Source organism: Desmodus rotundus, chromosome 2 (genome assembly GCF_022682495.2).
Source record: "Desmodus rotundus isolate HL8 chromosome 2, HLdesRot8A.1, whole genome shotgun sequence".
Classification (NCBI taxonomy): domain Eukaryota; kingdom Metazoa; phylum Chordata; class Mammalia; order Chiroptera; family Phyllostomidae; genus Desmodus; species Desmodus rotundus.
This window is the reverse complement of record NC_071388.1, coordinates 147,202,970-147,230,931: the sequence shown is the minus strand read 5'-3', so window position 1 is coordinate 147,230,931 and position 27,962 is coordinate 147,202,970. Positions and strand designations below refer to the sequence as shown.

The 27,962-nt window shown below is 37.2% G+C and overlaps 1 protein-coding gene across 13 annotated transcripts in view; it reads left to right on the top strand.

Moving 5' to 3' along the window:
* Window positions 1-27,962, top strand: part of CCDC148 (coiled-coil domain containing 148) — a 230,269-nt gene that overhangs the window by 75,760 nt on the left and 126,547 nt on the right. For 10 of the 13 annotated variants that reach the window (XM_045187485.2, XM_045187483.2, XM_045187481.2 and 7 more), the window contains 5 exons: window positions 1,940-2,043; window positions 8,025-8,107; window positions 8,532-8,683; window positions 9,833-9,928; window positions 10,007-10,188. In XM_045187485.2, coding sequence (XP_045043420.2) covers window positions 8,032-8,107; window positions 8,532-8,683; window positions 9,833-9,928; window positions 10,007-10,188 — 506 coding nt within the window. In that variant the 5' untranslated portion in view covers window positions 1,940-2,043; window positions 8,025-8,031. The remainder of the gene's footprint in view (window positions 1-1,939; window positions 2,044-8,024; window positions 8,108-8,531; window positions 8,684-9,832; window positions 9,929-10,006; window positions 10,189-27,962) is intronic. The other 3 variants (XM_045187487.2, XM_045187486.2, XM_045187488.2) reach the window with 3 other exon arrangements.

Sequence of the window (27,962 nt, the reverse complement as noted above, 5' to 3'; positions counted from 1 at the left end):
GTCTACATCTTTACCAATGTGCTTTTTTTGTACAACATGGACCAAATATGTCAAAGAAATCTAATTTTTAAAGTTTTGTCTGTTGTAACAAACTTTAGAGGCTGTAGATGACAAATAGTTGGAATGAGTTTTAGGTATTCTTGAAGCAAACACCAGAGTGTCAGTTTTTACAAACACTCTGCATTTTATTTTTTTGGTAGATAAAATAGACATTCTGAATGTATTCAGGTGGTGCCCTGTTCTTGTTTGAATGAACTTTTCTTCTAAATTTCATGATTGTAGCACTCTTAAGATCTTCTGAAAAAAAGACTTGACTTTGACTTTGTGTTTTTTTAAGTAAGATTTGGGTTATTTTGTTTTCTTATAGGCCTAATTTTGAATCAGTAACCATTATAGCAGCAAGATAAACTCAAGGTTAAAGTAATCAGTGAAAGACAGCTAGAGATAGCATGCATTATGAAGAGTCTTTTTGGACTTGTCTTCTGAAGTTTTTATATCTTCAGTATTGATCTGTTAAAGCTTTCAGGCTACTGAGTGTTCTAGTAGCAGAGAAAATGCAAAATATGCATATTTCACCAAGTTTCTGATTTGAATAGCACTTTTGTAGATGTTTGAAAGCTAATGTGGAGTACACGAGTTCAGCATAAACATGAGTATCAGTTAGAGTCAAACCTGGAAACAGACACCACTTGAGGAGGTTTTTAATGAGTAGAGGGGCCTTTAATTCAGGAAATGGTTACATAGGTGATAAGAGGTCACAAGCCAAATAGGACTGTGAAGCAATACAGGGATTAACACAGCAGGAAATCATGCCATGCCTAAGTCAAAGGGACATTCAGAGAAAGCAAGGTTTGTACCCCATCTCATGGGCCAAGGTTACCCAGATATAGTTGGAACCGTAGTAAAACTGTCAAGAAAAGGTGGAGCAAATGGAGAAGATGCAGATGGTCCCTGAGGACCCTCTGAGAGTAGAGAGGGCAGCAGGAGTAATCCTTTGGCCTCTCCTTTCCTCCTTCCCTTCAATCTCCCACTGCCATTGTCTCCCTTTGGCTGAGCCAACTGGAAGGCAGCTGACGGAAGTGTTTGAGACACACAGGCTGCTCTGTGATATGGAGCAAATTGGGGAGATGGCCAAGAATGGGCCTGTAGGCAAACAGACCCAGGCCTGACAGACCTTGTCAACAGAAAACCCCAAACACTAATTATATGCTATGTTTTTAAGTCATAAAATTTGGGGAGAATTTCAATTTTAAAAATTGGGGTTTTAATGTATATGATTTTTTATGATTTCTTTAAATACCTTAAAATAAATATTTGTCTAAATTTAAAAAAATTATTTACAAAGTCATGAAGTTGAAAGATTAAAATTGCATGTTCAAGGTCATATGGCCAGGCCTCCTAACAATTTATCCAATGACTTTTTCCATCCTAAGCTGAAGACTCAGATAAAAGCCAATTCATACATGAAGGTTCGATGTTATTCTGATGTTTATGACCTTTATGATCTTGACCAACTCTGTTAACTTCTCTGAACATCAGTGTCTTCAGATCTAAAATGGGAATAATGATACCCATGATGCCTGGCGGGGAAATATGTCAAAGGGTGAGAAAATATATGGCAAAAATTTCTGGGACTTTATGAATTAAGGTGTTATTTATTCTATGTATGGAAAATAGAATCACTTCACCTTTTTTTTTTCCATAAATGCTTTACAAATAGTTCTTAAATTGGTCAGTATTCCAAACCATTTTCTCTTTCACCTCCCTGGCTTTTGTTTAACATAGCACTTATTTTAAGCAGAATTTTGTGTTAGAAGATGCACTAATAGGATTGAAAAAGATAATATTTAATGCAGAAAATACAGATTAAACATTCCCATTATGGAAACACATTTTAAGAAACATTGGAATGACTCATCTTTTGTTTCACTAAATCCAGATCAGAAAAGCAGTGCAGACTTCAAAGAGATCTAAGGAGCAAACGCTAATAAAACAACACAGGCAAGTGTGGTGGCAGGAACACCACAGGCTGAATGAAGTCAGGTAAGGACTGAGAGAAATCTCAGCGAGTACCCAGAGGAATTTCTAAGCCTTGCACTTATTTAGTTAATGTTCTATAACTTTCCATGTTAATTAAACTATTATAATCAAAATTAAAAGTTACAGTTTGTGAGTCAAGTCAAAATAATTTTATTTCCTTAGTTTAATTTGGAATTCAGTGAATATGTTGATATGGCTTTTGCTTTCCTTAGGGAAAAAATGTAATCTTTATCTGCTAATCACGTACTCTTTTACACTTCCACTCTTAAATACTTACATTATACTTAGCCCTTTGGATTATAATATTTTGTTTACCTATTTGTCTTCCCTATAAAGTGGTAAACAGGGCAACCATCTCATCATATTAATTTTTAAGTCATAAAGTTTGGAGAGTCATTTTTTATTGTATGATACATAGCAATAGATATATAAATGCTTTCAATATAAAATTAACAAATGAACTACGGGACCCAACTTACTACTCAGTGATTTCTGGAGGTATTATAGCTACATCATGACTAACTTATTCAATTTGGATTTTTGACTTTTGTTATTATTTCAGCATTCACTTCAAGATGAATTCAAACAAAATAATGGGTCTATACTTGATCTGGACGATAATCTTTTAAAAATAAATTTCTTCTCATAGGATAAGGCAAAAAGAGAAGGCACATGTGTTTTGCCTCCATTTGAGGCATATCTACTAGTTTTAATGATGCTGGCATTTGTAAAGAAGTGTATATTTTATTTCAAAATATATAAATTTTGTGGTCTTAGGCTAAGTCAGTTTCCAAATGCCATTAACTTTACATTTGACACTTTTCTTATTAATAGGAGGTTTTTATTTTGGCAAGAGATTTCTACGTGTGAAGTAAAAGGCCCATGATTGGGAATGATTTTACATCATTATATAATTTTAGACTTTGTCACTATGCTGCTCCTATCTTATAAGACTTTTCCCTCAAAATATCACCTTTTGTGGGGAGAACATTTGGGCTTATTAGAAAATTTTTTTGAAAACTTGCATAACTTGAAACATGATAAAAAGGATAGCCATTAGGAGGTTTTCATTATGTTGCTCAGCGATGGAAGCTCAAATGTAAATGAAGGCACTGGTGAAAGTTTTTATCTTGGCTGTTTCATATTCTTCTTAATGTGTTGTTTTTGAGCTAGATAGAAGAAGCATATGCATGTCGTTGTGGAAAATAATCCCTTTTGTTGACTTGGAATGACACAAAGATGATGGAAGTGAGGAACACTCAAGTAATAACAACTTTAATGTCTTAAAACTTTTAAGGGCTGAAAACTGGACAAAAGGAAATCCAAGAAAGTTTTCTGTGCTATTCTAGAAAGGAGGCTAATTTTAATGTGTTCAGTGAAATTAAAAAATACTATTGAAAATGCCCTGGCTGGTGTGGCTCAGTGGATTGAGTGCTGGCCTGCAAAACAAAAACTCATTTGTTTGATTTCTCATCAGGGTGCATGCCTGGGTTGAGGGCCAGGTCTCCGCCCTCCCCCCACACCCCCCCTCCCCAGTGGGAAGCATGCAAGAGGCAACCAATTCATGTTTCTCTCGTACCTCATCAACGTTTCTCTCCCTTTCTTTCTCCCTCCCTTTCCCTCTTTCTAAAAATAAATAAATAAATAAATAAATAAAACCTTTAAAAAAATAATAGCGAAAGGAGGAAAGTTAGAGTGTGGCTGGACTTGTGGAGAATTTAGGGACCACCAGAAAATTGGGAGTTTAAAGTCTATCAGTGTTTCTCAACCTTTAAAAATCTATGTTGTCTTTTAACAAAAAATTAAAAGTAAAATGTTCTTATGCTACATCATAAGAGACTTCATTTGAGAATCTTAGGCCTGCAGAATTACCTTTCGGGCCTACGATGACATCTAGCTTTTGGGGGATGTGATTTAATATATGCTGAGTAATATGTTAAGTAATTTTTTTCACTTACTCCTTAGAATGACCCTGCAGAGTAGGTATCAATGCTTTCTTCATTTTACAGATGAAGATCTTGAGGTTCAAAGGATTAAAGTTATTTGCAGAAGTCAAATCAGCTAGTTTATTTGAAGGTGATATTGGAACGGTTGCATTTCACTCCTACGCTCCATGTACTTGGAGTTGAGCAGCTTTCCCCCCCCCCCCCAGGTGCCATGCACAGCCCATCTAATTGGTCTAGCCTTGCTAGAAAAAAAGATTTTGCCAAACTTTAATTCTTTGAAATCTGAACTGAGGAAACTAGTCACATAAAGTTTCTAAAAATAAAAATAATATTTTATATTTAAATTTATAACATGTTTAATAATTAATGTTTTCTCAAACTACACCTCTTGAAGATATTGATACACTTTCCAAGGGTGTATTGCGCCCTTGTTTCAGAATGACTGGTTTAGAGAGGTTTAGAAGGAAGTTACTTATATTGGCCATGCAATAAAGAATTACAATTTTTATTTAAAATAAATGACTATGTTACTGGCTTACGTATTCACAATACTTTTTTATCCTCACCTGAGGGCATGGTTATTGATTTTAGAGAGAAGAGAAGACAGAGAGAGGGAGAAAAACATAGGTGTGATGATTTCCTCTTGCACGCGCCCTGACTGGGACCTAACCCACAACCCAGGCGTGTAACCTGGAATCAAACTGGAGACCTTTTGCTTTGGCAGACAATGAACAACCAACTGAGCCACACTGGTCAGGGCTCTATAAGGGATGTTTTTATAACCAAATGTCTGTTAGAAATATATGTAGTTTCTTGCTCACAATTTTTCTTTTAAAGCATTGAAAGTATCACCTTTATACGGAGGGTATCATGGGGTTTTCCCAACAATTAAATGCTCTCTGGAAATGCATCTTTAAAGATGACATTTAGACTAATCACTATTCATACCATGTAACTCAGGGTACCGGAGAGCTCCCTTTGAGCCCAGCTCCTGAGCTCACTCTTAGAACTCAAGAACACCCTTCACCAGGCTGGTTTATCTTGTAGGTGGTTGCATTGCAAGTGGGCATATCTAGGAAATAGATTAATATATCATCTAGGCAAATGGTCACACAAAAACTCAAGAGGGTTTTTTTGTATTACTGTCATAGTCAGTGGTACCAGAGGAAAAGCCAAATAGCATTAGGAGGCACTTAAATTGGCAGATTTGGACATGAAAAGTTGCCTAACACTTGTCTGTCCCCTCCTCAGATGTGGAGGAAGCTGCATGTACTGCAGAGCTGCAACTTGGGGAACGCCTGGGTCCTAGTCTGGCACGTCAGCGATGAGCAGGGCAGGGTTCTCTTCTCCAGAGTTACCATTTTTAATGTTCTTATGTCCATCACAATTTTGATCTGTATTTTCTAAATCATATTGTACAAAACAGAAATATTCTTTATCATACTCTGGAGAATAATGAATTTCACGGTCCTGTGTATTAGGAAAATACTTTATATTTCATCCCCTTTTTGGAGAACCTCATTGCACATTAGCATCGTCAGGTTTTGGGGAAATCCTGCACTATAGAAATGTGTCTGGTTTTGTTTAATTCACCACTTTCCATTTTTCCAGCATCCCATGCCATTCCTGTTTTATAGACCACGACTTGGGAGATGTTAGCCTGCATTCAAAGCTAGTTCCAGATTCCGGTACTTCTTGAGGGCATAGGAACTGCTTCTGGATTTTGTATGGCACTCAGGACAAGTAGAAAAATAGGCTGGTCTTGTCTGATGGGTCAGGATTATTGATCTCTGAAGCCAGGACGGAACTTACTAGAATTATACATGCAAAGTAGCTGGTTGATCTGTATAAACAGAGCCACTTCTATTGGTTTGATGTTCCACTATGGCTTTCTGGGTGCTGAAAATATAAGGGAACTAAGCTAGCTGGTTTATACCTGCTGCGTTCTGTTTAAACAAATCCATTATGAAATAACATCTGGTTTTATTCCATTATTATGTACCCACCCTTCATTTAACAGTGTCAAACATAATCTTAAAGGTACTTCTGGCAAAAACTACAGGCTGGGGAAATATGGAGTGGAGTATCATCTGTACTAGCATCCCTTTTTATACAAAAAACCCCTGTCTATGCGGGAGACTTAGCTTAGAAGATGATGGCACATATATAACTAGAATATATGCAGCCATTAAAATAAGTGATAACTATGAAAACTACTTTAAAATCTCTTTAACATATTATTCAAAAACCTTTATAAAATGGTAAATATGGCATAATTACAACTATGTAAAATATATATGCATATAGAGAACAGCTAGAAACTCATATGGAAAAATAATCAGTGTTAAAGTGTTGTAATTGTTCCTACTTTTAATTTTATGCCATTTTTAATATTGTATTTTTATCATCATAATAGTCCAAAACTCATGTCTATGATTTCATTAAATCTGCCATAAACAAAGGAGAGACTACATATTTTTAAAGAGTTTATTTATTTATTTTTAGAGAAAAGGGAAGGGAAGGAGAAAGAGAGGGAGAGAAACATCACTGTGTGTTTGCCTCTTGCGCTCCCCCAACAGGGGACCTGGCCCACAACCTGGACATGTGCCTGACTGGGAATCCAACTGGTGACCTTTTGGTGTGTGGGACGCTGCCCAACCCACTGGGCCATACCAATCAGGGCGACTACAATATTTTTGAATATCCTCTTAAAGCTGGTTATGTTTTTACTTTATAATGACTATATATAAATAATATGGTGAAAAATCATTAAGATTTATTACTTGTATTAGTGTATAAAAATAAAATATACTTTTACCTTTATTTCAGCAGTTCAAGAGCTCTTCTCTTAACTTTTAAAATAACCCCCTTGTTGGTGCAGATTTGCCTGACCCCCTCCTGTTCATCTTCCATTTTTATTGATCACTCCTCTTTCTAGCCTGTCCTTCCTTTTGCTGCCCTGGAAATCTTTTTCAAACATAGATCTGCTAAACAGGTGAGGTGAGTTTAATATCCCTCAGTGGCTTCCCAGTGCCCTGAGCTCTCTCTATAGAAGTAGTGCAAGGACATGTCACGTGCTTGCCTTTGCCTCACTGTTACTTCTGCCCAGAGCGTTCACATATGCTTCTTCCCCTTGAAGAACACTTGGTCTTGTCTGAAACATCCACAGAGACGTCTGGTCCATGCCTTGATATTTGCCCTGTGCAAAACATGCATAGTTAATGTAAATTCCGCCCTTTTGCAAGTTTCCCACCTGGAACCATCTACCTAACCTCATTTGCCATTACCAGGTAGTCTACTGAGACAAGAAAGGTTGTTCCTGGCAGTATAGCCACAAGGCAATTACTGGACCAATAAAACATGATAGTACTATTTTATGTATTAAGCCTGTAAACCAAAAGTAGAAATAAACATTATCTGAACCCAAGGACATTTCCTAAGAATGAATATTGTTTTTAATCCTTACCCAAGGAAATGTTTATTGATTTGAGAGAGAGAGAGAGAGAGAGAGAGAAACATTGAAACACAGTGTGAGAGAGAAACATTGAATGAAACACTGTGAGAGAGAAACATTGAAACACAGTGTGAGAGAGAAACATTGAGTGAAACACAGTGTGAGAGAGAAACATTGAGTGAAACACAGTGTGAAAGAGAAACATTGATGGGTTGCCTCCCAGATGCACCCTGACTGGGGATCAAACCTGCAACATTTTGGTGTAGGGGACAATACTCCAACCAACTGAGCCACCAGCCAGGGCAAGCATGGACATTTCTGACAGAACCAAGGACCATTTGACACAGACCAAATATGCTTGTGGATGTTTTGGATGGACCAGATATCATTGGTATGGACCAAATGTCCACTAACCGTGTCTGGAAAATACCCAATCTATGTTAGGAATTTAGGATGTGGTCTGAATAAATAAACTGGTGGGAAAAACACATCAGATTAAATGTCTACTATTAGTTTTTTTTTTTTTTTTAAAAAAACCCTATATATCTTTATGGTTATTAAAATTGAGTTAATGTCTATTTCAGGGATAAAATGGAATCTGAAATAAAATCTTTTCTCAATGAAGAGAACCTTGGAAATGAATGTCTTTCTGACCTTAGGAATTTTGGTGAGATTTTTTTTATCCTATATTTAAAGGGGTGTTTTGAAGATGAAAGTGGGCCACTCACTTCATGTTCCTTTAATATTAATTGTTGTTTGTTTTTCTCTAAAGGAATCCAAAAATAAATCTGCATGCTAAGAAACTATTCTCCTTTTTTTTAAAAGATTTTATTTATTTTTAGAGAGAGGGCAAGCGAAGGAGAAAGAGAGGGAGAGAAACATCAACGTGTGGTTGCCTCTCATGCACCCACGTACTGGGGACCTGGCCTGCAACCCAGGCATGTTCCCTGACTGGGAATCGAACTGGCAACCCTTTGGTTCACAGGCCCATGCTCAATCCACTGAGCTATACCAGCCAGGGCTTAAGAACCTGTTCTTGAAAAAAAACTTAAAATAATGTGTTACCTTGATTTAATTTTGCTTCACCATAGAACAAGAGTTATCAGAACAATGGTGCGTATATCTTAAAAATGTGATAAATCCTATTCAGCAATTGAAAGCAGATCTAAAATACAGACAGCATCACAGTCCACAGCATTCACACTTACATACTGAGTTTAACTCAGTGAAAGTACTGGAAGAGGTCAGTATATTATCTTTATTTTTTATAATATAATACTTTGTTTTTGTCCTAACTAGAACAGTTTGAGATAAGAAACCAACATAGGTATCTTGTGTATTTTAATAGAAGGTATAGCAAATTGTTTATTCATTATCTAAACATTCTTAAATCTGCCAAAGCATGCTCATTTTGTACTTGGAATGCTACGATGGCCTCATAACTAGTCTCCCTACTTTCATTCTTGCCCCTCTTCCCATTGCATTCTGGGATCTACCTTCAGTGCAGAGGGGTCAGATCCTCCCCCTGGTAAATCCCCTCAGGCTCCTTCGGGCCCACATCTTTCTCCTGTCTGCTTCTCCAGGCTCATCTCCTACATGACACCCCTTTTCCTCCTAGACCTTGTCCCAGGTCTGGCCTTCTTTCTGTTTCTCCTTGCACATACCAGGCTCCGTTCTGTCTCAAGGCCTTTGCGCCGGCTGTTTCTCGTGTCCTGCTGAGAGCACTTTTTGTCCTTTAGGTCTTTGCTTAAATGTCCTCTCCTCTGAGTGGCCTGTCCTGTTCACCCACTTGGGAGAAGCCACACTATCTCACTCTTACCTTACCATGTTTTTACATTACTAATCTCCTACTGATATGTTCTTAGCTATTTTTCATTAGTTTATTGACAATCTCCCCTGGCTAGAGCATAAACTCCATGAGTATCGTTGTACTACATGTAGGCTTTCAGGTGACTTTTCTTCAGTTATCTGTAGTGTTGTTATATTGCTTTCATAAATAATAATTTTTAAAAAATATTAAAAATCCCCCGCCCAGCTGGGGATTAGAGGCAAGGATGTAAGGGAAGGAAACAGAGATTGAAACAGACATTCTGATAAGCTCTCTGCCTTACCACAAACAAAACCAAAGTGTGGGTGCAGAGTGGTGAGGACCCCACTATACTTCCCCATTCAGTTTTGAGTTATGTGTCTGGAACCCCTGCCCCCCCATGCCCCATAAGCACTGCCTGCCTATGGCATTTCTTGAATCTTCTTCCACACATCCTCCAAGGGACTTTCTCTGATCGAATTTTTCATCATTTATTGGCTTTTGAGATAAGTTCCATGCATTTAAATATACATATTGAGAAAATAGCCATAATTTACCTACTACTTGTTCTAAATGTTTCTATAGGTTGACTTTGTGAAGAAACAATTAAAAGCTGTCTTTGAAGGACTTAGCCTGGAGCAACAGAAATTCGAAAATGATCTTTCAGACTGGAGTATTAAAGTAAGTGTGATGTAGATAACAATTTGTTTATCAGTTTGTCATTTGTGTTAAATAAATAATCATATAATTTTTTTTCAGATACTAGATGGTTATTCAGAAAAAAGGAGTAACTTGCTTACTGAATTGCCCACAGAATTGGAAGCTTTGGAATGCCCATACCCTGATTTGAAATCTTCCATTTTTAAGGAGTTCTGTAACTTTACAGAGAAATATCAAAAGAAACTTCACGAATTTGATGGGCAGTTAGAAGACATATACAGGTAATAAGATAAAACTACTTGAATTATGTAGACTTTTGCCCCTAAAATTTTATTTTTGTGGGACTAAAAGACGCACCCCACCCCCAAATTTGGGAGGAAAAGGAGGGTGCGTTTTATAGTCCGAATGTAGCTTACCTGGCTCACTGGGGTGGGGGTGGGGCAGTGGTGGAGCGTTTTTTTCCCCTATATTCCTCCTCTAACACCCAGGTGTATCTTATGGTCTGGAGCGTCTTATAGTCCGAAACATACGGTATACAGAATAAATTTTATAAAACTAATGATATGGTTTACTTGATGAATATTCATTGGGTAATCCTGAATACACAGTGATCTCTGCTAAGCTCCTTAGCAGGGGTATCAACAGACTGACTAGATAGTCTATGACTTTGCCTTTAAGAAGGCTTAGAATATTTAGAAGATTAGGATTCACATGTTTCCTAATCAAATACATATTACATGCACACATCAACCAAGAGATTATTTTATAAATATGCTGGCGGTAAATGATAAAGCATCAAGAAAAGTGAATGAGGTTTCAGGAGTAGCTTCATTGTGGAGAAGAGAGTAAATGGGCTATTTCGAATTCATACAGACGTGGTGGGCAATCTGGCTGTTGGGCAGTAAGGATGGAAATATACTGTTCTGAACAGCACAATGAATACGTTCAACTATTATATTAACTAGACTTCTAGTTTGCCCAGTATATGCCCTTATTTTGATATGTCCATTTCCTCTTTGGTTGCAGTTATTAGCCTTTGTGAGAAAGGATGCACATAGACTCTGCACATGCATGTGCACACCTGCATAAGAAAGTTCGTGCGTATCTTAAACAAATGTGTACGACTATGACGCAAGAATGTTAAAGTGTCTTGGAGACAGGTTTAAGCTATAAGTGTTCATTGGGCTAAAGGCAGTGGACATGATGGTTAATCCCAACACTTATTTTAAATGTTGCTGGTTTGGCTTGGAATGACTCCATTCCCAGATCCAAAGGTAGGCCCTGGTGGCATTGTGTACCAGTCAGTAGCCACATTTCCTCAGGCCACAGCTACTAGCTCATGGTGGTCCAAATCAGGACAAAGGTCAGAATATTTGTTAGATACTTGTGCCTTTTCTTCTTTGTGGATGTACCAAGAAAGTACATAGTTGAGGTTGCTGCTGGCAGCCATCGTGTCAATGAAGGAAAACAACAAAGCAAGAGAGGACAGAGCCCAAATAATCATGGGGAACTGGAACCCTCTTTGAACGGTGTGGAATGCCAGCAAATATTAAGTAATCTTGGAGTGGAGAAGGCCTTTTAACATGTTACCTGCAGTGAAATCATAAAGAAAGTTTACCATTTATACAAAGTAGTTGAAAACTTATGTATACACAACAATCTGCACATAGATGTTCATAGCCACTTTATTAATTATTGTAAAACTTAGAAACAACCAAGATATTCTTCAGTAGGTGAATGGGTGAATAAACTGTGGTACATCCAAATGATAGAATACTACTATTCAACGTTAAAAAGAAATGAGCTATCAAGCCAAGAAAAGACATGGAGGAAACTTAAATGCATATTATTAAGTGAAAGAAACTAATCTGAAAAGGCTACATACTGTATTATTCCAGCTTTATTACATTCTGGAAAAGGCAAACCTATGAAACAATGAAACGATCAGTGGTTGCCAGGCGATGGGAGGAGAAAGGGGTGAATGTGCAGGGCACTGAAGATTTTTAGGGGAATGAAACTATCAGTGTGTTACTACAGTAGAGGATACATGTCATTACAGATTTATCAAAACCCCTAGAATGTGCAACACCTAGTGCACACGATGGACTTTGGACGACACTGTGTCAGTGTAGGTTCATTGATTGTAATAAGTACGCAAGTCTGGGGCATGATGTTAATAGTGGGGAGGCTGTACATGTGTGGGGACAGAAGGTATATGGTAATTTGTTGTACACCTAAAACTACTATAAACAATAAAAGTTTATTAATTTCAAATATAAATTTAAAAGAGTAATTAATTGCTATTTAACTGTTCCAGATCATAGAAGGAGGAAAACTTCTGAGTTATGAAGCAGTTATTACATTGATAGAAAAACTTGAAATATATTGTAAAAAAGAAAGCAATAGCTCAGTCTCACTTGTATCTATTGATAGAAACATCCTAAATAAAATATTTGCAAAGAAGATCCAGCAACATATTAAAATAATGAGTCTAGGAGACCCTCTGTGACTTATCCTCATGAACACTAAGATGCCATTAAAATTTTTAGCATCTATTCTTTAAAAATGTAAAAAATATTAGACAAATACTTTTTACCATCACAAAAGATGTAAACCCTTCAAAACTAAAAGGGAAACTACAGAAGCACTGTTATAAGTGACAAGCATCTGCAGTCACCAGCAGATAAAAGACATAAGGATGAAAAAAACATAGTGTGCAGTACTAACAATAAATATAGAATGTCTAGAAACTCATTCAGCAGCTAATGTCAAAGATATATGCTATGGGAATGAAACTTTATCATTTTATCTTTTTAATTCTTGTTTATTCTATTACAGTTGTCTCAATTTTTCCCCTTTAGACCTCCTCCATCCAGCCCACCCCTCACTCCCACAGTCCTCATACCATTTTCCACTTTCACGGGTCATTCGTAGATATTCTTTGAATAATCCCTTCCCCTTCCTTCCACCATAGCCCCCACTCCCTCATCTTCTCCTACAGCTGTCGGTCTGTTCCATGTTTCTATGTCTCTGTTTGTATTTTGCTCGTTAGTTTATTTTGTTCATTAGATTGTTCTTATAAGTGAGATCACATGGTGTTTGTCTTTCACTGACTTGATTTTTTCACTTGACATAATAGTCTCCAGTTCTATCCATGCTGTCACAAATGAAAGAAATCCCTTCTTTCTTTGTGCTGCGCAGAATGCCATCATGTACCTGTACCACAGTTTTTAAATCTGCTCATCTACTGATGGGCACCTAGGCTGTTTCCAACACTCGGCTATTTTAAATAGTGCTGCTATGAACATAGGGGTGCATAAGTAGTTTTGAACTGGTGTTTTGGGATTCTTAGGGTATATTCCCAGCAGTGGAATCACTGGGTCAAAAAGTAGTTCCATTTTTAATTTTTTGAGGAAATTCCATACTGTTTTCCACAGCAGCTGTATCAGTCTGCATTCCCACCTACAGTACACTAGAGTTCCCTTTTCTCCCCATCCTCAGCACTACTTGTTTGTTGATTTATTAATAACAGCCATTCCAACCTGTGTGAGGCGATATCTCATTGTGGTCTTAATTTGCATCTCTCTGGTGGCTAGTGATGTTGAGCATGTTTTCATATGTCTCTGGGAAATCTGTATGTCTTCCTTCGAGAAGTGTCTGTTCAGGTCCTTTGCCCAATTTTTAATTGGATTGTTTGTCTTCCTGGTGTTCAGTTGTATGAGTTCTTTATATATTTTGGAGATCAAACCCTTGTCTGATGTATCATTGGCAAATATGTTCTCCCAAACTGTCAGTTCCCTTTTCATTTTGTTGATGTTTTCTTTAGCCATGTGGAAACTTTTTCATTTGATGTAGTCTCATTTGTTATTTTTTCCTTTATTTTCCTTGCCCTAGGAGATATATTGGCAAAAATATTGCTATATGGGATATCTGAAATTTTACTGCCTGTTTCCCTCCAGGACTTCTATGGTGTCACAACTTATATTTAAGTCCTTTATCCATTTTGAGTTTATTCTGGTGTATTGTGTAAGTTGGTAGTCTAGTTTTGGTGTTTTTTGTTTTTTGGTTTTTGGTGGGGTTTTTTTGCACCCACCAGTCCAGATCTCCCAATACCATTTATTGAAGAGATGGTCTTTATTCCATTATATTGCTTGTACTGCCTTTGTCAAATATTAATTGACCATAGGGACATGAGTTTATTTCTGGGCTCTCTATTCTGTTCCACTGAACTATGTGTCTGTTCTTATGCCAGGACCAGACTGTTTTGATTATAGTAGCCTTGTACTATAGTTTGATCAAGTATTGTGATCCCTCCAACTTTGTTCTTTCTCAGACTGCTCTGGCTATTTTGGGTCTTTTTTGGTTCCATATAAATTTTTGAAGTATTTGTACTAGATCTGTGAAATATGCCATTGGAATTTTAATAGGAATTGTGATGAATCTATAGATTGCTTTGTGTAGTATGGACATTTTAATGATGTTAATTCTTCTAATCCATGAACAGGGTATATGCTTCCATTTATTTGTGTCTTCCTCAGTTTCTTTGCTTCAGTGTTTCATAGTTTTCTGAGTACAGGTCTTTTACCTCCTTGGTTAAATTTATTCCTAGGTACTTTATTTTTCTTGCTGCTATAGTAAGTGGAATATTTTTTAAGTTTCCATTTCTGATAGTTCATTGTTGGTTACAGAAATGCCATTGATTTCTGAATATTAACTTTGTATCCCCTACTTTGCCAAATTCACTTACTAGATCGAGTAGTTTTTTCGTAGAGCCTGTAGGGTTTTCTATGTATACTATCATGTCATCAGCAAATAATGAAAGATTTACTTCCTCCTTTCCAATTTGCATGCCTTTTATTTATTCTTCTTGTACGACTGCTTGGCTAGGACCTCCAGTGCTATGTTGAATAAGTGGTGAAAGCAGACACCCTTGTCTTGTTCCTGATCTTAAGAGAAATCCTTTTAGTTTTTGCCCACTGAGTATGATGTTGGCAGTAGATTTTTCATAAATGGACTTTATTATGTTGAGGTATCCTCCCTCTATTCCCTCTTTGCCAAGTGTTTTTATCATAAATGGGTGCTGGATTTTATCAAATGCCTTTTCCACATCTGTTGATATGATCATGTGAATTTTATCTTTCATTTTGTCTATGTGATATATCACATTTATTGATTTGTACCATCCTTGCATCCCTGGAATAAATCCCACTTGATTGTGGTGTATGATCTTTTTAATGTATTGTTAGATCCAGTTTGCTAGTATTTTGTTGAGGATTTTAGCATCTATGTTCATCAGAAATATTGGCCTGTGACTTTCTTTCTTTGTTGTGTCTTTAGTTGATTTTGGAATTAGGATAATACTGGCCTCATAAAAAGAGTTTGGGAGTCTTACCTCTTCTTGAAATTTTTGGAATAGTTTGAGAAGGATAGGTGTTAGTTCTTCTTTGAATGTTTCTTATAATTGGCCTGTGAAGCCCTCTGGTCCAGGGCTTTTATGTGTGGGTAGTTCTTTTGATGACTGCTTGATTTTCACTAGTTGTTATCAGTCTATTTAGGTTTTCTGTTTCTTCCTGATTCAGTTTTGGAAGACTGTATGTTTCTAGAAATTTATGTTTCATCCAGGTTGTCCAATTACTTGGCATATAGTTGTTTATAGTAATTTTTTACCGTCCTTTGTATTTCTGTGGTATCAGTTGTAATTTCTCCTCTTTCATTTCTGATTTTATTTATTAGGGTCCTCTCTATTTTTTTCTTGATGAGTCTGGTTAATAGTTTGTCAGTTTTGTTTATCTTTGCATAGAACCAGCTCCTGGATTTATTGATCCTTTGGATTGTGGGTTGTTTTTTTTTTTAAATCTCTGTCATTTAATTCTGCTCTGGCCTTGGTTATTTCCTTCCTTCTCTTGCTTTGAGCTTTGTTTGTTGTTGTTCCTCTTGTTCCTTTAGATGTGGGGTTAGGTTGTTTATCTGAGATTTTTCTGTCTTCTTTTGGTAGGCCCAGGAAGGAAACTTTTAAATGTTCCTTAAGGACATAAGACTTGAATAAGCCATACCTTATTTTTAGAACAGAAGATTCAACAATTGTATTACAATTGTTAGACAATTTTCCACCTCAGTCTATACATTTAGTGTAATTTTAACACAATTATTCAAAAAATAAAATTATTCACAAGATTTTAAAAATTAATCTGAATCTTAGTTTTATATTAAAAATAAGCATAAATAGCTAGAATTCTGGGGGTGGGGGAGGCAATAATGAAGAGGACTATTGTTATAATATATTAATCATTTTGTAAATGATATCACATTGTCATTAACAGATAGGTCAATGGATGTGATCTAGGTTCTGACAGAAATACTTGCATAGGATTTGGATTCAGAATGAAGTTTAGGGAAAAAGAGGTTGGGAGTGAGACATTCATTTTGCTTCTGTTGATCATGCTCTGCAGTTATAGCTTCCTGAAGGGGTAGGTGAGGCCTTTCATAATTACAACAGAGGCATTGTCACTTTCTAGGTTCTGGAAATTGCCCCTCTGGCCCTTCCAATCATATTGTAAGCTATATAATATATAGTAATGGATTTCTTTATACTTAAAGACTTAGAGTGATGAATGTCATCAGTCAAAAATGTTATTTGAGGTGTAAGTGTTCTAGTCAGTGTTTGCTGAGGTGGTCATGTCCTGGCAAGAGGCTCGTGTGGAAGGAACAGAGAGATAGATGGGGAGAATAGTAGAAGATGTGGTCAAGTAAGTAAGAGTGGGGGATGGGACAATTACAAGCTTGCAGCCTATGCAAAAACTTTTAGATACAGGAAGCTGTCAGAAGCAAAAGTGTGAGAGAAGTGTGCAGAATAACAAGACCTAACTTCCATTCAGAATCACTTTGGCAGTAGTGTTTAAGATGGAGGCAGGGAGGGGCAAAAACGGTTGAGCATTTGGGAAGTTATTGAAGCAATCCAGATGGGAGCTAATGGTGATCTGGATGAGGAAGTAAAGGTGGTGTGAAATAGTCAGCTCTTGGACACACTTGAAAGGTAAAGCCAATGGCATCTGCTGACAGATTTCATAAAGTATGTGAAAAAAAAGAGAGCAAGAAAGGAGCAGTCTGAAGTTTTTGGATTAAACAATTGGGATAGAATTACCATCAACTGAGATGGGGAAGACTAAGCAAGACAGAGTTTAGCTGTGGGGAAGCTCTGGAGTTCAAGTGTGGACATACTGAGTTTGAGATGCTATCAGACAATCCAAGGACAGATGTTGTAAAGACTGTTATGTGAGTTTGGAATTCAGGAGAGAGATCTAAACTGGCGATACGTGTTTGTGAGTCATCAGCATAAAATTGGATGTGATCACCAAAACAGTGAATGCAGAGACAACGGAGAGGAGGGAAGACTGACGTCTTGTGTCCTCCGGCATTACACATGTCAGCAAGAAAGGGGGTAACCAACAAAGCGCACTGAGGAAAGCTGTGTGAGGTATGAAGAAAACCAAGGGAGTGTGCTGTTGTGGGAGGCAAGAGAAGAGAAATGGTCAGCAGTGTGAGCTAAGGAGGGTTCATTCACTGAACAATGCAACTAAGTCTAATAAAATAGGGTTGATAGGGCTGTGGCTCCAGGTGGAGGTCATTGGTAAACATTTGCTTTGAAGAAGTGGCAACAAATGCCCGACTGAGTTGGATCTGAGTGAATGGGAGTAAAACAATGAGAACAGATTACTCTTTTGAAATATTCTTCTGTGAAGGAGAGCAAGAAAGGAGGGTGAGACTTTGTTGTTATTGTTTTTTCTTTTGTTTTGCTTAAAATGGGAGGACTATCAGTATGTTTGATGTTGATGAGAATAACCCAGTGATGGGACTTAGTACACAAGCGGAGGAGTAAGCAGACACAGTTCATCTACAACAGTAGCGGCTGAGGATGCAGGTGCTGGGAGGTCAACGTGTTGCCGCTGTAGTCTGTGGAACTTGGGGTAGTGGTTGCAAATACAAGTGACAAATTTATGTAAACCTCTCTACTCATCAAAGTAATGTAAAATTTAAAAATACTCAGATTGTTACTTATAGAATGGTAAAACATAAAAGAAATTTATCCATGGTTAAAAATATAGGAGAAACTGGCATTTTAAAAAATACACAACTGGTATATGAACTCTTTTGGAAGCAGTCTAGAAATATGTCATCAAAAGTCTTTATAAATGTGAATAATCTTTGTCCTTTTAGAAATATAAGGAATAATTATAGAAGTGAAATAAATTGTTGGCTTGAAGGGTGTTCAACAGATTAGCTTACTAGTTATAATATATCATACGATGGAATATCACACTGTCATTAACAATTATTTTAAAGAATTTTTTAAGAGATATTATTTATGTTTTAGAGAGAGGAGAAGGGAGTGAGGGAGAATGTGTGGTTGCCTCTTGTACACCCCCTACTGGGGACCTGGCCTGCAACCCAGGAATTTGCCTTGATTGGGAATTGAACCTGCGACTCTTTGGTTCACAGACTAGCACTTAATCCACTGAGACACACCAGCCATGACTAACTATATTGAATAATTTTTAATGACACAGATAGTTGCAATAATTTGCCATGCAATTAAAAATCAGGCCACAAAACAATTTGTATAACATGGATTCCCTTTTTTACCTTCCCTCTGAAAGTGTTGCATCTACATCTACAAAGCCACAGAAGGAGACTGGAAGCTTATTCACCCAAATGAACAGTAACAATAGTTATCTCCAGGTGGTAAAGTTATAAATAATTTTGGCATACATGCTCTTTCTATTTTATAAGGCAAAAACACATATTTTTAAATATCTAAGTTAAAGGTTGAAGAGGAAACCATTGATATTTAATGATATTTAATGATTACCTATTACATGACATGCCAAGCACATGTCATCTTAATCTTCAGTGTATCTATTTAAGAAGCTCTATTTTACAGATGAAGGAATTGTGCAGCCCAGAGGGAGGTGAGCAATTCCCCCAAAGTTTCTAAGTTGGTAGATGGCTGAGCAGGAATGAGTTTCTTCTGCTCATCTGAATATAAAGCTTTTCCTCACATCAAACCACGTCAAGCATTTACATGTACCAAGAGATGGACGACTACATCAGTGCTGTTTAATACAAGTATGAGATAAGCTAGAGGTGAGACACATACCTCATTTAAATTTTAAGTAGCCATATTTTTAAAGATAAAATTTATTTTAATTTCTTTTATTTGATTCAGAAATTCCAAAATGTTACAATTTCAACATTTAATCAATATTTTAAAGTTATTCATGAGTCTTTGAAAGCTGGTCTGCATTTTTTACTTACAGCACATTTCAAGTGCTACATATGTGGCTAGTGGCTGCTGTGTTAGACCGCATGCCTTTAAAGGATGTTGTCTTTTACTAAAACGTATTTAAAATTTTTTTTGGCTACAGTTGAGCCTATTTCTTTATTCAGTATGTTTGTAAAACTTTAGATTCTCTTGGGGTGTATTTCATTAGTTACATAATGACAATTTTAATTGCTTGTTTTAGACTGAAATGAGATTGTGGCTTTAATTTTCTAACATTTGTGTAAATTACTGGTAATCATGTAGCTGAGCAGATGACACGATGCTGTATGTATACAGAGGACAATAAAGATCCCATTAAAACACTACTAGAACTGATAAATTAATTCAGTAAAGTAGCAGGATATAAAATGAATATCCAGAAAGCAGTTGCATTTTTATGTACCGATAATGGACTATATTCTTTTACAACATATTTTTATTACATGCATGATATTACAATATGTGGTTGTGTCATAAAAATTCAACCCATCCATCTGCTGGTTTTGCACAGTTATTTATTACATATTTTGATATTTGTTTAAAAACCTTGGAACAAATAACTGTCACTATCTTTTGAGTAATCCCATGACTATTCTTTTAAGATAAATTCCTAGAAATGGAATTGATAAGTGAAAGGGTATGAAAAATATTAAGACTTTTGAAAATGTTGAAAGTCATAAAGTACAATAATTAAGTATTTTCAATGATGTATATATTGAAATATAATGTATTAAAAGTAGGTTAAACCTAGAAAAGTAGGTTTAACCATATGGCTTTCTAGGAAAGTAGAAACAACGTATACTCTCACCAACAGACCTTCTATCGTCTCGTTCATCTCTTAGGCGTGTTGATGAGGGCATTGCATGTTGCTGTCATGCGTGAATAGCACCAGTGTCAAGTTCATATTCTCTTCCTTATTCAGCATTTATCTTCACAGCATAGCTGTGCAGCATTACTGTCCTTATGTGAAATTTTTGCCAACAAAATTGGCAAAAAGATGAAAAAGAGAAAAGATGAAATAGATAAAACCAGTATCAGAAGCCAGCACTCAAGAGACAGTGAGTGGCTTCTCACAATTTTATTTAAAAATATTTGATGAAACAAATGCTTACATGTTCTACTGTTGCTTGATGAATACAAAGTAAAGAAGGAAAGGAGCATAATAATTGCTTACTTGATGAACCCACAAGTTAAAACATTGGAGCTTTAATTACCAGGTGGCATTTTTCTCTGAGAATGTAGTTTCAGACTTTTGGAAAGTATCAGTCCAGTCTCATGTTCTCAATTTCTAGTCTGGGCTGGTTGTATGTCAAGGGTGGTTAATAAGAGAAGTGCTGAGAAACAGGAGCATAATTATTTGATCACCAATGTGCTTGCTCATTTAGTCACAGTGGTTATATGACCCACTCACACAATATTTGGGGTCACTCCTACTACCATTTTCTCCTGCCATATTCCAGCAGGGGTTGTCCAACCCGACCTTGTGATTTATATTTGTGTGTGTGGGGGGAGTGGGGGGTGGGTAATTGTAGACTATGATCTTATTTTTTCTCATGTATATTTAGTAGCTTTCTCTCAAAGTAAATACATCATTAAAAAAACTTAATTACTTTATATCTTTTGACCCAAAAGCCATATTTTGAGTGTTTAACCTATTTTTGGCTTGTAGGAATACAATATATTTTAAATTCTCTTGGCTATGATGGAATACATTTTATTAAGGGAAAACAATGGGTCCATTTTCTACAGGTTTTCCTCAAAATTGGTCTTAGAGTTTGCCTTCACTTAAATAACTCAGTCTGTATATCACCTGTGTGTTATGTTTGTTTTAATGTATTTGTAAAAAATACATCCAAAAATAATTACTATACATTTCTAGGTCAACAGCCTTTTTTTTGTGGGTTTCACTGTAACCCACACCTGCGTTCTTGCCGTAAGTGTTTGAGCTAGGGACTACACAGTGTAATGATGCATGAGGCTACATTTTTAATACTTTGGGAGACTGAAAATTCTGGGTTTTATAGGATGGAGTGAGAGTCATTTATGAAAGCTTTCTGTTTTTCACTGGGTGTGAAAACAAGTTAATCTTGAGTAAATCAGATTGGAGAAAATAGAAACATAGCAGCTTGACAGATTTGTGTCAAAGACAATTGACATGTTATTTTTTAACCTGCATAATACAAATAGAATTTGTTATTAAAATAATAAAATCTGTGTAGCTATGAGCAAACACAAGATTAAAATTTCTACAGACAGAATTGCCAAATTGTGACAAGAGAGGAATTAGAACACCTATTTCATACTTCAAATCAATTGTTCTTAAGTTTTTCCTATTCCTTATACCTTGAAGTCCAGTTGTGGGTAAATATAATCCTTCAAGGAAACCCTATCATTAAAACTGAGACTATGGAGAACCAGTCATACAAGAAGTTACAATCACCATTCTCACAGGTTTATGTTTATTTGCCATATTAGTGCCTATAAAAGAAAATAAAGTTTGACATTATTAATGTCTGAAAACAAAACTGAGAAAGAATACCATCACTCTTCTAATTCATTCTTATAATTTCTTAATGATTTTTGGTAGATTTGGGTGATATTATAGCATTTTCATGTGGTAACTTAAATTTTAGAAGCCCTCATGATGGTTAATTGTTTCCTCATGCTATTCCAAACAGGTAGACCAGTTTTGTCATTCTTGCTTTTGAATCTGGAAAATTGAATCATAATGTCTATTTAAAGTAACTTTATTCAGTTCAACTTCATTGCAATTTAATATGTTCTTACTCTCCAAAAATGAAACATAAAATGAGGTAAAATGGAGTCAGATTTTGGCTCAATAGAAAGTTTTAAAAAGCAATTAGAAAAAATAATGTCTTTTTATTTTATTTTATTTTATTGTTGTTCAAGTACAGTTGTCTGCATTTTTCACCCACCACTCGCCCCACTCCAGCCATCCCCACCTCCCTCCCTTGGTTTTGACCATGTGTCCTTTATGTTTGTTCCTGAAACCCCTCCTCCCTTTTCCCCCCATTATCCCCTCCCACCTCCCCTCTGGTTATTCTCAGATTGTTCTTAATTTCAATGTGTCAGGTTATATTTTGCTTGCTTGTTTGTTTTGTTGATTAGGTTCCACTTAAAGGTGAGATCATATGGTATTTATCTTTTACTGCCTGGCTTATTTCACTTAGCATAATACTCTCCAGTTCCATCCAAATATTTTTCACTGATGTGTCCCCTAGAGCAAGGGACATAAAGGAAAGAATAAACAAATGGGATCTCATCAAAATGAAAAGCTTCTGTGCGGCTAAAGAAAACAGTATTAAAATGAAAACAGAACCAACTGTATGGGAAACATATTTGCCAATGATACCTCAGACAAGGGTTTGATCTCCAAAAATATAAAGAACTCACACAACTCCACTTCAGGAAGACAAACAACCCAATTAAAAAATGGGCAAAAGACCTTAAAGGATACTTCTCCAAGGAGGACATACAGAGACATATGAAAAGATTCTCAGCATCACTAGCCATCTGAGAGATGCAAATTAAAACCAGAATGAGATACCACTTCACACCGGTGAGAATGTCCATCATAAACAAAGCAACAAACAACAAGTGTTGGAGAGGATGTGGAGAAAAGGGAACCCTAGTGCACTGTTGGTGGGAATGCAGACTGGTGCAGCCACTGTGGAAAACAGTATGGAATTTCCTCAGAAAACTAAAAATGAAACTGCCTTTTGACCCAGCAATGGCACTGCTGGGATTATATCCTAAGAACCCTGAAACACCAATCCAAAAGAACCTATACACCCCAATGTTCATAGCAGTACAATTTACAATAGCCAAATGTTGGAAGCAATCTAAGTGCCCATCAGTAGATCAATAGATCAAAACACTGTGGTACATTTACACAATGGAATACTACACAGCAGAAAGAAAGAAGGAGCTCCTACCCTTTGTGACAAATACTGTGTTTTTAGATGATCTTGTCTTTACTGATTCTGTTCATTTGAGTATGAGTAGCTTTTGTTTAGTTTAGGGTTTTTTTGTTTTTGTTTTTGTCCTAAAAATGGTTCTTGGTTTTGAGCACCTGTCTATTCCCAGTGAGTTGAGGAGAGTTACTATAGATGCTGGTGTCTGGCCACATTGTGTCTACATCTCCTTAATCTCTACCTCCTTCATAATGCTTTCTTTCCAAAGCAATATTAGGGTGCTACTTTTTTTTTAAATCCTCACCCAAGGACATTTATTCATCGCATTTAGAGAGAGAGAGAGAGAGGAAGGGAGAGAGAGAAACATTGATGTGAGAGAGAAACATCAATTGGTTGCCTCTCATATATATAATGACCAGGGATTGAACCTGCAACCTAGGTATGTGCCCCAACTGGGAACTGAGCCTGCAACCTCTTGGTTATGGGAGGAGGCTCCAACCAACTGAGCCACACAGGCCAGGGCAGGATGCTACATTTTTAAAAACTCATTTTTCTATCCTTCACTTAGCTATCAAATAGGATATCTTTGTAAGTAAGAGAATATTCAGCTCAAGTTAAAGCAACTTAAACAATAAGGGGATTTCAAGTCTAAGTACAGTGAGGTCTGGTTTTCTGCATTTTCTTGCCCTATCTTCCTATAGGTTAGAGGACTTCTTACTGGATAACTGTTGTTCCACATCACAACACTCAGAAGCAGAAAAAGACCTTTTTTTTTCTTGTGACTTGTCTTAGGAGCTAGGAAGCTCTTTCCTCAGAAGACTTTCCATATTCCATTGGCCAGAACTGGGTCTTTTTTCCATGCTTATCCCAAACACTGGCCAGAGGAACAGAAAGCTTGTGAATGAGCATTTGTAAATGGCTTAATATTAGTCAAGACTCACTCCCAGGGCTGCAGGTAGAGGTAACTTTCCCTGAAGTGGGGGGACTTATGGAAGAAGGTAGATTTTGAATAAATCAGAATTCTGGTGGACAAGAGCAAGAATAGGGGCAATGTCTTTTATAATTACCTTTTTCTTATACTTTTTTTGATGAATAAAAATTATTTAAAGCCTAGCATATGGGGTAGTGGAGTCATTACTTTTTAGTTTTAATAGGCTATTTTATCTTGGTCATATAATCTCAAAACTTCTACTACGAATTATGTTGCCTCTTTTTTAAGAAATTTTTATTGTTATTCAATTACAGTTGTCTGCATTTTCTCCCCATCCCTCCACCCCACCCCAGTCTCTTAAAGTTTGTGGTGGATGGATTTAGGGACAAAGAATGGTTTAGGAGTCTTGCCATCATTCCCAAAATATGCATTCCACCTCCAAAAAACACACATTCTAAGCAAAAATTGAGCTTTGTATTGAGCAAACTACTCTTTAAAAAAAAGTAAGTAAAAACAGCATGCTTGCTATGAAAATAACAATTGCAGCTTCCAAACAAATCACTTAGCCTTCTCTTCTGAATTGATTCCTATCCCTAGACCCTCCTATAAGAAATTCTGGAACCACCACTTTCGGAACCCTGTCATATTTTCACTTCTCTGTCTCCCCTCAGAAAAATGTGGCTTTGGATGCTTGTACAAGGTCTGGTTTCACCCTCCCGGCCACTTTGTTGTTGTTGATTTTTTCGATTCAGTGAATTTTGACCATACTCCTGAGAGCCCACTTTATTCTGGCTGTCAACTCCCACCAGCATAGCCAGATTGGGCAGAGCCTAGGGACCCTAGAGGTTAGAGCTGCTAGGTGGGAATTGATGTGGTAGGAAGACAATGTACACACCCGAGCAAAACCCAAGGTGCGGGTTCTGTTGGTCAGAAATGAGTCTGAGGCCAGGGAGCTCCCTGTAAACCAGGCAGAAAATCAAAGATAGATTTGTATTTGGACAATGGACCTGTGGTTGGGTGGTGGGGTGGGTGAGAAGACAATTTCAGGAACCGGGCTGATTAGATTTGGTACTGGGATGGGTCTGATTTGAAAAGACAATGTTCAGAAGTAAAGTCAAGTTATGTTTTCTAGATCAGACCCAATGCAGCCAAACAAGCAGATCATGTCAGAGCTGTCTTTAACCTGCATTAATCTACCAGGGGCTCACTGCAATCATGCTTCATAGTGGGCGAACACTAGGTGTCCACTAACAACATTAAACTTGAAGAAAGAAGAGATTCTCTTTAGGCCATATTCACTATGGTCATTTGCCAACCTTGAGGCAACACTACCATTTGGCTGGAAAGCTCCCTTCACTTGGGGAAAATGGAAAACAACTTTCAGCCAGTTTGTAAACAAAATGTTTCTTTTATAGGTTTGTTTTTGTTGTTAAAATACCTGCCACCCTTATGTATTTTATTTGCCACCATTGGCTGCCCCACCTGCCCCAAAGTATCTATGTCATGGAACTAGATCCTAGAGAAATGGTTTATTTTTTTAAATATATTTTAATGATTATGCTATTACACTTGTCCCATTTTTTTCTCCCCGTTATTCCCCTCTCCCCTGCACCCCACCCCCCTCCCATGAGCACCCTCCTAGCTTAGTTCATGTCCATGGGTTGTACATGTAAGTTCTTTGGCTTCTCCATTTCCCATACTATTGAGAACCTTCCCCCTGTCTATTTTGTACCTACCATTTATGCTTCTTATTCCCTGTACCTTTTTCCCCATTCTACACTCTTCCTTCCCCACTGATAACCTTCCATGACATCTCCATTTCTGCAATTCTGTTCTATTGTTTGCTTAGTTTGTTTTTGTTTTTTTAGGTTCAGTTGTTGATAGTTGTAAGTTTGTTGTCATTTTACTGTTCATATTTTTGATCTTCTTTTTCTTAGATAAGTCCCTTTAACATTTCATATATTAAGGGCTTGGTGATGATGAACTCCTTTAACTTGACCTTGTCTGGGAAGCACTTCATCTGCCCTCCCTTTCTAAATGATAGCTTTGCTGGATAGAGTAATCTTGGATGTAGGTCCTTGCCTTTGATGACTTTGAATACTTCTTTCCAGCCCCTTCTTGCCTGCAAGGTTTCTTTGGAGAAATCAGCTGATAGTCTTATGGGAACTCCTTTGTAGGTAACTGTCTCTTTTTCTCTTGCTGCTTTTAAGATTCTCTCTTTCTGTTTAATCTTGGGTAATGTAATTATGATGTGCCTTGGTGTCTGCTTCCTTGGGTCCAATTTCTTTGGGACTCATGGAGCATCCTGGACTTCCTAGAAGTCTGTTTCCTTTGCCAGATTGAAGAAGTTATCCTTCATTATGTTTTCAAATAATTTATCAATTTCTTGGTCTTCACCTTCTAGCACCTCTATTATTCAGATGTTGGAACATTGAAAGTTGTCCTGAAGGTTCCTAAGCCTCTCCTCATTTTTTTGAATTCTTGTTTCTTCATTCTGTTGTGGTTGAATGTTTATTTCTTCCTTCTGCTTCAAACCATTGATTTGAGTCCTGGTTTCCTTCTGTTCACTGTTGGATCCCTGTGTATTTTCTTTTATTTCACTTTTCATAGCCTGTACTTTTTCCTCTATTTTGTGTCATACTCAAATATTTCTGTGAGCATCCTGATTACCAGTGTTTTGAACTGTCCATCTCATAGGTTGGCTATATCTTCATCAGCTAACTGTATTTTTTCTGGAGCTTTGACCTCTTCTTTCATTTGGTCCATATTTTTTTGTTTAGTGCACCTGTTATGTAGTAAGGGAGAGAGCTCAGGTATTTTCCAGAGTGGGGCAACCCACTTGGCTGCACTGTGGGGCTGTATATGGGGGAGGGGTCTGAGAGGGAACAATGCTGTTTACTTGGCTCTCCACCTGCTTTCAATCACTTCCCCCTCTACCAACAATCAAATTGGACCCTTCTGCTACTGATTCCTGTGTGGGTGGGTTTGTGTACATTCTTGGACCCTGTGGGTCTCTCCAATGAGCTCTCCTGTGAGGCTGGGAGTTTCTCCTGCCACCTCAATCCCCACAGGTTTTTTCATTCAGAGGTTTTGAGGCTCTATTTCCCTGTGCTGGAACCCTGGCTTGTGTGGTCGGTCTCAGTCCCCAGTTGCTCCTCCTGGATTTTCTGCACACAAATGTGGGGCCGCCAGCTCTGCCAGCTGGTACCTTGTCCGGTACTCCAGCTCCCGCCCTGCCGTGGGTCCTCTCTGCCTGGCTGCCAGTCTCTGCCCCTCCCACTGGTCTGGATGAATGTTTCTTTTTTAACTCCTTGGTTATTGAACTTCTATACAGTTCAATTTCCTGGCTGTTCTGGTTAATTTTTGTTTTTAAATTTGTTGTTGTCCCTCTTTTGGTGTGGGAGGAGGAAAAGTGTATCTACCTATACCTCCATCTTGACCAGAATTTCTGGGAAATGGCTTAAACATGACTACTGAGAAAACTGGCAGTTAAATTAATTCTAAATCAGTTTTGGATTTTTGAATGTTTCAAATAGGTGTAAATAGGGAGATAGCCGGCTGTTTTCTGGTGAAATTCTCAGAGCCCAGTCGCCCTCCATTTCTGAATTACCTGTTCCATCTCACGTGTTTTTTCCTGGGAAATCATGATGAAATGATAACAGTGGACTTCAATATTTAAAGGCAGGAGATGGTGGGTGGGGATTGAGTGGTAAATATCTCATACTTCTACAGGCTGCAATTCCCTGAAGTGTTAGGAGTGCCCAATAAATCTGGAAACTGTAAAGTGTTAGTGTGCTATTTTAAAGATAAAAATTACAAAGCAATTTAAATTAGAAAATTTGGATGGACAAAAAGAATACAAATTGCAGA